The sequence below is a fragment of the Helianthus annuus genome, chromosome 5 (assembly GCF_002127325.2).
Source record: "Helianthus annuus cultivar XRQ/B chromosome 5, HanXRQr2.0-SUNRISE, whole genome shotgun sequence".
Taxonomy (NCBI): Eukaryota; Viridiplantae; Streptophyta; class Magnoliopsida; order Asterales; family Asteraceae; genus Helianthus; species Helianthus annuus.
In genome coordinates, this window is record NC_035437.2 from 85568362 (window position 1) to 85577713 (window position 9352).

Sequence of the window (9352 nt, forward strand, 5' to 3'; positions counted from 1 at the left end):
ATAAGTAGGTCATCACAATACGTTTGGATTTTTTTAAAACATTATAGTTTATAAGATATATCAAGAATATGTAAAAGAATAATAAGTTTGAGGTGGAGGGGAAAAAGTGTAACCAATTATCTATAATTTTGTTAAAAATCGGGGATTTATATGTAATAAGACGAGGGATAAAAAATAAATAGCGTTTAAAAGACCAAATTACCGTCATTTTAGGGGTGTATCTATAAATTATGGGGGGAGGGGGGGAGTTCTAAATTTGTTTTACAATATAGAACCGATCAACATATATGATATTTATATAATATCTAAATTTGTTTTACACTAGTTTAGGAAACGATCGATATTTATACAACTCCCCGTCAAATATATTATATTTCCCATGAGTAGCCGAGAATCCCATGATCTTCATTTTCTTAAAACTCGTACTTGTTAAGTGGTGCATTAAGCTCAAATCTTTTAGGCAAATCAGGATTTGCCAAAAACAAACGACCATAAGCAACAAGATCGGTTTGGTTTGTAGCCACAGCATTGTTACCACTTTCCATATCATACTCTCCAGCCGATATAAAAGTGCCATTGAATGCTTTTCTCATCGGCACAAGACTTTGAGGGCGATCAACTTTCTTACCTAAATACTTCATCCTTGGTTGGATCATATGGCAATAAAGAATATTATATGCATTCAAAGATCTGGCCATGTAAAGGCCTAAGGCATTTGGATTTGAGTTATCTGAAAATGGTGAAAGTCTTATCCCAACTTTGTCTGCTCCTATCTCTTTCACAATAGCATCTACTATTTCTAGAGCCAGTCTGCAACGGTTTTCTAGAGAGCCACCGTATTGGTCTGTCCGGTTGTTTGTTTTGGCTTTCAAAAATTGGTCCATTAGATAACCATAGGCACCATGGATCTCAACACCATCAAAACCTGTGTAGTTCATGTATATTGGTTACAACATTTTTCTTAAAGATAATCAAGGGTTTATTAATATATATATGGTTACCAGCTTCAATTGAATTTCTTGCAGCAACTCTAAATTCATCAACAACAAGAGGAATTTCTTCTGTTTTTAGCTTCCTTCCGACATGCCAAAGTTGACAAAAAAAGATTCCACCTTTTTCATGAACAGCATCCACAATAGGTTTCCATGCCTCTACTTGATTCTGGCTCCATATGCCTGGTGTCTCTCTACTCCTTAATAACAACAACATCAATTTAACTCTAGGTTTGCCAATATTCCTAAATAAAGGCCCTTATCGCGTTGTGTGTGTGCCCTTAGCTTATATTTGAATGGATGAGTAATATCTTATTTTTGTATGTTCCATGATGAAAGACAAAAATAGGATCCTTTGATTACAAATTACTCTCCGAGGAAATTATGCTTTGCGTCTTCTAATGCATAATAATAACAATAACAATAACAATAACAATAATTAATTAACCGGATAAAGAAAGAGGGTAGACTAAATTAAGTTATGTGATTCTGATCATAATTCTTTATTTATTTATTTAAAACTAGTTATGTATTGCCCTTACTTACCATTGGGCAGTGTTGGAAACACCTGTGGCTTCAGAAATCAGAAGACCTCCTTTGGTTGTTCTTTGGGAATAATGGAAGATGCCGCCATGTGGTTGTGGGATATTTCCAAAGGATCCTCCCCTTGATAGAGGTGCCAAAACAACTCTGTATAAAATTTATGAAATCAGAAAACAAAAATAAAGCATTAACCGTGGTATACATTCTTCTGTACACAACAAAATCAATATAAACACACGTCGGTCTCTTTCTCTAAAAGTATCTTTCATGGAAATTCAAGTAAAAATATGTTTTACCAAATTTTCAGCAAAGCAAACATTTAGAATTTGTAGAAAATGAGAGGAGTATTTCTGAATATAATTATTTTAAAAGTTTGGGATGTGGAGGGATTTGCCCTTAACATACTACCTGTGAGCGAGCTTAAATTTACCCATTTTGTATGGGCTGAGAAGAGGGGATTGCATTTCACCCACTTGTTTTTCTCCTTTTTCCGTCATATATGTTTGTTCCTGATCTTAATTTAAAAATTTATTTGGGATTGGTTCTTATAGTTGGCTTATTTAATAACTATTGTAATTTGTCAAATATGACCACTTTCACCCTCAACTTTTAGCTAGTTATATTTATTACAATAAAAAGAGTTGGTTAAAAAATAGTTAATTACATAGTTAGTCTCTGTTTGGTTTTTGTTGGGTGTCGAATCCAGCAAATAAAATAATAAGAAACCTACTAGTATGAGTGGAAGTAGAGTTCGTGTCCACAGGGATACAGATTAACGGATTATGCCAAAACGTTTTAAACACAGATACGGTTGTTTTAAAAGGGGGGTTTTAAGTTTAAACTATAATGTAAAAAAAACAATTTTTAATTTTTAGATTAAAAATAAAAGCTAATTAAAGTGGTACGAAAATTCAGATGTTAAAAACTAATTTCAACACTAGGGCAATTTCTTGATTCGGTTCGACTTACGATCATTAACGGTCACGGTGCAATGATCCTTTTTAAATAATAGTTTGTATCGACACTAGACGTCACGCAGTTCGGACATCCACTCTATCTAATGTCTAACCAAACGCCGTTCGTTGATTAGAGCCAACCCGCTACTCTAAACTCACGCCGTTCGGATTTTAGCGTGCGGGTTGCGTGATAGAAGTATCAGTTACAATCAAACACTCACGCCGTTCGGAGTGTCTAATTATATTGTATGATTCTATAATAATTTTGGGTTCATAGACAAACTCAAAATATTATTTGTTCCTTGCGTCAAAAATTAAAACTTTATTAGGGTTCTAAAAATTGATTGAACTATATTAGAAAAATTAATAAGTTGATCAGGTTTATTAACAATCTAATATTTTCCGGATCAAATCCGTGTATAAACAAGAATCATATAAACAAACCACTAAAATAATCGGATCTAACATAACCGTTTCACATAAGGTTGTGAACCAAATCAAAGAAAATAAACCCTAATGTTAAAACTATAAAAGACTAGCCGAACATGATGGCTAGTTCAAAGAAAACATCTGAAACTTACTAAACAAATTGTTCTCAAAAATCACAAAAGAGAAAATGCCTTTTTTCCGATCTCGAGTTGCAGCAGCCGTCCAAATCCCTTTTTTTTTCTTCCCAGTTGTTGCTTTTTGATATTTTTTTTTTTCAAATATTTTTCTTCTTTCGTTATCCAAAAATAGCCAACTACTATGGTAGCCCAACTTGTTTAGCCCAATTAGAATTCTCCTTTCTTTCTCTTTCTGGCCAACTAGGCCTCTAAAATTCAGCCCATATCTTTTATAACTTCAATTTTTGTTGGTCTCGAGCTCCCTTGTAGACTCTATTTAGATCTTTATTTTCTTGAGCTTTAAACTTGACACCTTCCACTAAGTTTTAACCGCATTGTTCCTTTTGACTAAGCTTGGACATAAATTTGATCACATCAACGTCTGCCTTGCTCTTCTTGTTTTATCATGAATATCTCTTGAGCTTTCCCACGCCTATTGTGATCTATGGCGATTGCTCCCCATCTACGACATAAAACAAACCAAAGTAGATTCCGTTCCGCAAAAACACGTATTTTCCAAAATAATGATGTTTGACTATGATATATGCATGATATGTGATGTTATTTTAATATTATAGTGCTATAAAACATGCCTAAAAATGCAACTAACAAATCTCCCCAAGCTTAAACCTTTCCTTGTCCTCAAGGAAGTCAAGAACAAAAATAAACCGAGAAGTAAACACGAAAAATAATACACATATGCATGCTTACTATTTTTTTTAACCCACTTCTTTTATTCCGGAAAATAAACTTGTAATGAGATCATATCTAACAATATCAACTCCTATTACATTCATTCGAACCCGGGAAATACTTACACGTGTAACCGCGATTGTTGATATTTTGTGTCCCTTTAAACTCAAACCCGCTTAATCACAACCAAATGCTTTCTGCTTAATAATATACAAATTTACCAACATGGTTCAATCGTCCCCACGCCCAACACCTGTGGCAACATCTACCCAACCTCACGACTTTTTGAAGATATCCAAAACCACACTTGATGCGACCATGCATCCAAATCATGACACGATAGTTATTATTTTTTTTTTCGTTTTTCAAGGGGTCGGGACTTTTCTCCCTAATTTGCTCAAACATTTTTTTTTTATTTCGACTTTTTTTTTTCAAATTTTTGGCATACATTGTGCTCTTTTACCCCTTCTTTTTTTCTCTTTTTTTTTGTTTTTTTTTTTAAACTATAATAACCTATGAGGTCAATTTTTCACCTCTTTATATTTTTTTTCAATGAAATTACGGAGGTGTCATGATATGGGGAACATGGTGTGTGATAGAGGATATGCAACTCAACCGATTTTTGTTCGGGATCAATTTTTGACCACAAGCATCAAGATGGGAAACTAAACACATATATTCAATTAAGGTTATTGCATACAACATTGGCGTTCCTAAGTTAGGGCCGAGCCTATCAACACATCCCGAATTATCTATGTTTTCTTCCCCAAAGTTATCATTTCACGCATAAGCTTTGACATGCCAGAAATCATATCATATCTCATTTTTTCACAAATCATTCTCAGCGGAACAGAAACGGTTTTTTTTTCTTTTTTTTTTTTTTTGAATTTTTTTTATGCATGTATATACACCCTAAATGCAATGAACATGAAAAAATGCAACTATATGCAACTATTTACAAACTAAGGAATGCATGCTAAGATGAAAACACAAAAATTACCTCTAATCTCCCCAAGCTTAAGATATAGCATCGTCCTCGAGGCTCGGAGAAATATGTGGAAGGCATCTACAAAGGCGGCGGACATCTAAGTCGATCTCTGTGATCACGGAGAGAGACGATGGTGTGACCCATCTCACGCTGACGAGCATACATGAGACGAAGCATTGCCTGGTGTTCTCACGAATCAAGTAACATACCTCAAAGTGGTCGTGATATGCACAGCCCTGGTGGCGGTGATGCGTGGAGGGCCGGCGGTCGTTCGACTGTGGTGGGTTGCCAGTGATGTGTGAAGAGGATGGGGGTGGGCAGCGGCTGGTGTTAGGGTTCCGGCTACGATTGGGATTGAGGGGCGTGGTTGTGGTCGGCGATGATGAAGATGGAGGGTTTGTCGTGTGGGTGAATAGAGGAGGTGATGTAACAGTTCAGAGATGTTTAGGGGAATTGTGAACTGGATATGGGGATATGGCTTAGGTTCAAAATAAAAGCGTTAATTAATTTTTTTATTAGGTTATTATTATTATTATTTCAGCTTGAAAATTGGCATCCTCCCTCTTTATTCACAGAAGGTTCACTCGGCCGGGTGAGATTTTGACACGCCCGTGTCAAGGTTCTGATTAAAAACTAGTTTTCACATGATCGGGCCTTTTTTTTTAATATCTAACACGGCCGGGTTAAACTTTTGACTAAAAAAACTTTTTTTTTCTTTTACTTGTTTTTATATTTTTTTTTGTTTTTTTATGGAATTAAAACAAAAGAGAACAATACGAAATCACGGGTTGCCTCCCGCGAAGCGCCTTTCTTTCTCGTCTTTGGCTAGACTTGAACCTTTTTTCATTAATCTGGTGCTTGCTCAATACATGGAAGAAGCTTTTGGACAATACTTGGTGATTTCATTTTTGATGCTCTTTCCTTTGCTTTCTTCTGCGGGTCCATGAGGATCGTGACATCCATTAGATCCTCCCCAAGCTTAAGCTTTTCAGGAAGTTCCTTTAATGCAGCTTCGTCAATGTTTTTGTTTGACACTAATGCTTGAACATCATGGTTAGACAACTCAAAACATTCATTAGTTAGTGGTTCAATTACATCTATATAATTCAAAGACGAGACATCACTTGGGTAACGCATAGCATCATCTATATTGAAATTGATTACCTCCCCCATCAAATTCCATAGAAAGGGTGCCGCTATAAACATCGATTTTTGTCCTTGCGGTTTTTAAAAATGGCCTCCCTAATAATATAGAACTTGAATTTGGGGCTTCATCACCCTCCATGTCTAGCACATAAAAATCAGCTGGAAAGACTAATTCATTCACTTGAACCAATATATCTTCTAATACACCTTTTGGGTGTACTATGGATTGATCGGCCAATTGAATGACTACCCCGGTCCTCTTTAACAGTCCTACATTAAGTGTTTTAAAAATCGAGTATGGTAGGACGTTAATAGAGGCTCCAAGGTCCAACATAGCTCTAGGCACAGTGATATTCCCCAATTTACAAGGAACGGTGAAAACACCTGGATCCTTGCACTTTGGAGGTAGTCTCTTTTGTAACACTGAAGAAATATTTTCACTAACCTTGATCGTTTCATTACCTTTAAGCTTCTTCTTTGACGTACAAAGTTCTTTGAGGAACTTCGCATACCGTGGGACTTGTTTAATGGCATCAAGAAGTGGAATATTTACCTCTACCTTTCTGAATGTCTCCATGATTTCTTGCTCTTCCCTTTCCTTTTTTGTGCTTTGTAGCCTTGATGGGAATGGAGCTATCGGAGTAAAGTTCATTTCACTTCTAACCGGTTCTTGTAATTTCGTCTTATCCTGGTTCTTCTTCTCAACAACAATTTCCTCTTCTTTTTGCATACTCGGACCGTCATAGCTCTTTCCACTCCTCAAAGTAATGGCACTCACGTTGTGCTTTGGGTTATTCTCGGTTTGTGCGGGCAATTTACCTTGAGACTCTAATTTACTCACCGAGCTAGCAAGTTGAGCCATTTGTTGTTCCAAATTCTTGATGCTAGCTTTAGTCTCCTGTTGGAACGTATGCGTGCTGGTTGCCAAACTTTTCACAATGTCCTCTAAAGACATTCCTGAGCTTCCCGCTTGTTGTTGTGCGGATGGTTGTTGTCTAGACTGATAGCTTTGTTGTTGTTGATTACCTTGGAAGGGCGAGCGTCGCTGATACTGTGGGGGCCTTTGCTGATAACTCATGTTAGGAGGTCCCCAATTCTGATTGCCTTGATATTGTTCATATTGCCTTGAATTTTGCTCCTGGTAGCCTCCAAGTGCTTGTGCTTGTTCAACATCTTCTTGCAGTGTGGGACACATATCAGTGGGGTGTCCAAATTGTAGACAAATTCCAGAAGCTCGTGTTTGTGGCTCAGCACTCTTATCCTTGGTGAGTTGCATGACCGCTTTTGTCAGCTCAGCGAGTTGGGTTTCGATGTGAGGAGTCCTCACTTCCTTGACTGTTCATGGAACATCCGTGTACCACTCATCATCCTGTGCCGAGTGCTTGGTGTCTTCAGCTATGGAGGTAATCAAAGCTCTAATCTGAGTTGGTGTCTTATCAATTAAAGCTCCTCCACTTGAGGCACTAATCAAACGCCTCTCCAATGGTGCTAATCCTTCACAAAAGTATTGAAGGAGTTGGTGATCGGTTATGCCATGTTGTGGGCAACGAGCACATAACTTTTTAAATCTTTCCCAATAAGTGTGCAAGGCTTCTCTTTTGAGTTGCTTGATTCCGATGATCTCCTTGCGTAGGATTAAAGCTTTGACTTCTGGTAAATATTTATCAAGAAATAGCTTTGCAAGTGCATTCCAAGTAGTTACCGACCCTGGTGGTAGGTAATATAGCCATTCTTTTGCTGAGTCTTGAAGAGCAAAGGGGAATGCCCTTAGCTTGATTTGATCTTCAGTGACGTTGTGTGGCTTCATACCAGAACACACAACGTGGAACTCTTTGAGGAACTTGTGTGGGTCTTCATTCTCTAAGCCTCGGAAGAGTGGTAATAGGTGAATGAGTCCGGATTTTAGCTCGAAGTTCTCCATGGCAGGGTAGTTAGTGCAAAGGGGCTGTTATGGGACATCACGAGTTGCCCACTGTCTAAGGGTTTGTTCATTTGCCATTGTAACTGCGGGAAATTGTGGTTTAGGTGAGTTTGGTTCTTGGTGAGTATGGGTAGGTGAGTGTGGTGGAGTGATGGGTGTTTCTTGATAGGATTGTGATTCTCTTTCAGTTTCAGATTCACTTGAAAAAAGTATGTCTTGCCAAATGTTGGTGACCGGAGGTGAAGATATAGAGGATGAGGAGCTTGCTAACTTCTTTTGTTGTTTTGCTTGCTTCCTTAATCTCTTTGCTGTTTTCTCGATCTCCGGGTCAATCTCGAGTGTGTTGGATCAGTTCTGTTTATACATAAAGAAAAACATATAAATCATACCTGTCACCGCAGACAGTGCAGAGGAGAATCCAGTGAGAGAAGACGACATGGAGTTCGACATCTTTGTCAAGGTGATCTGGTTCCTCCTTAGGATGCTAACTGGTGATGGGGCTAAGAAAACCGAAAAGGGATATCGGTTTTGGAGAGGAGGTTTCGTGATGATGTTATGGCTAATGGGGTGGTGTAATTGTGTAACCGAGTCACCCCTAAACCTCCACATAACTCTCCTTATATAAGCACCCAGGAGGAAACCTAATTAGTTACTAAGGGTAATATGGTCCATCAACAATTACCAACTAATTAAATAATAGGTTCTAATATATTTTGATCTCTATAATGTAAATGATTATGATGGCTATAGATTAAATATTAATACGTAATATATTTAATCTTACATTCTCCCACTTAGCCGAGTAATCATTTACTATGAGTATTAAATGAGTATTAGATAAGCCTGATCAGGAGTTAACACTCATCTTAGCCTTAAACAAGTACTATAGCAGAAAAATACAGCCGTTGAATCATTATGCGACTCAGGACCCCCATTAATCATACTATAGCCTTAATTTAAAACCTAATCATCATGATCAAAATACGCGTAAGCCCTTTATTTGATTTGTAACTTTTATTTGTCTATATGCCATTATACCGGTTGAACATATTCTAATAGACATACAAAATCAAACTTGAGGAAATTTCATTAATCATAAAACATAAGCTAGTACAATATGCTCAAATAAGGTCTTTACTAAATCCCATATTCCGAACATGTTCTTCATAAACCTTAGGAGGGAGACCTTTAGTCATCGGATCCGCAAGCATATCCTTAGTACTAATATACTCAATACAAAGATTATTTTCCTCAACACGTTCACGTACAAATAGATATTTCGTATCGAGATATAAACCAGCTCCAGTCGAACTGTTACTGTTCGAGAAACTAACGGCAGCTGAATTATCACAGTAAAGCTTCAATGGTCTAGAAATGGAATTAACGATTTTGAGTCCAGCGACCAGATTTCTAAGCAACATTCCATGACAGGTTGCGTTATAAACAGCAATGTACTCTGCCATCATTGTGGAAGTTGTGGTCAACTGTTGTTTATGACTCTTTCAAGA

General features: G+C 37.2%; 2 protein-coding genes across 3 annotated transcripts; both read right to left on the bottom strand.

Moving 5' to 3' along the window:
- Positions 1-271: 271 nt before the first annotated feature.
- On the bottom strand, positions 272-3139 carry LOC110940492 (putative 12-oxophytodienoate reductase 11). 2 transcript variants are annotated; one of them, XM_035990203.1, is made up of 4 exons: positions 3112-3139; positions 1539-1682; positions 1002-1192; positions 272-925 (listed from the first exon to the last, which is right to left on the bottom strand). In XM_035990203.1, exon 4 carries the CDS (start codon positions 882-884, stop codon positions 414-416), a length of 471 nt encoding a protein of 156 aa, XP_035846096.1. In that variant the 5' UTR covers positions 885-925; positions 1002-1192; positions 1539-1682; positions 3112-3139; the 3' UTR covers positions 272-413. The 2 variants fall into 2 exon arrangements, with proteins under 2 accessions (XP_035846096.1, XP_022037718.1); XM_022182026.2 differs by lacking the exon at positions 3112-3139 and adding an exon at positions 1944-3063.
- A 2484-nt stretch (positions 3140-5623) lies between these two features.
- LOC110943071 lies at positions 5624-7199 on the bottom strand. Its single transcript, XM_022184830.1, has 2 exons — positions 5942-7199; positions 5624-5874 (listed from the first exon to the last, which is right to left on the bottom strand). Exons 1-2 carry the CDS (start codon positions 7197-7199, stop codon positions 5624-5626), a joined length of 1509 nt encoding a protein of 502 aa, XP_022040522.1.
- Between the last annotated feature and the right edge of the window lie 2153 nt (positions 7200-9352).

What these genes read in the sequence shown, in the direction of transcription:
- LOC110940492 (XM_022182026.2), bottom strand. Translation starts at nt 2,032, where the DNA reads ATGACGGAAAAAGGAGAAAAACAAGTGGGTGAAATGCAATCCCCTCTT. An exon ending in AAATTTAAGCTCGCTCACAG is followed by an intron (nt 1,683 to 1,943) that starts GTAGTATGTTAA and finishes AATTTTATACAG; the next exon opens with AGTTGTTTTGGCACCTCTAT. An exon ending in AAGAAATTCAATTGAAGCTG is followed by an intron (nt 926 to 1,001) that starts GTAACCATATAT and finishes TGAACTACACAG; the next exon opens with GTTTTGATGGTGTTGAGATC.
- LOC110943071 (XM_022184830.1), bottom strand. Translation starts at nt 7,199, where the DNA reads ATGCAACTCACCAAGGATAAGAGTGCTGAGCCACAAACACGAGCTTCT. An exon ending in TATGGAATTTGATGGGGGAG is followed by an intron (nt 5,875 to 5,941) that starts GTAATCAATTTC and finishes TGAATTATATAG; the next exon opens with ATGTAATTGAACCACTAACT.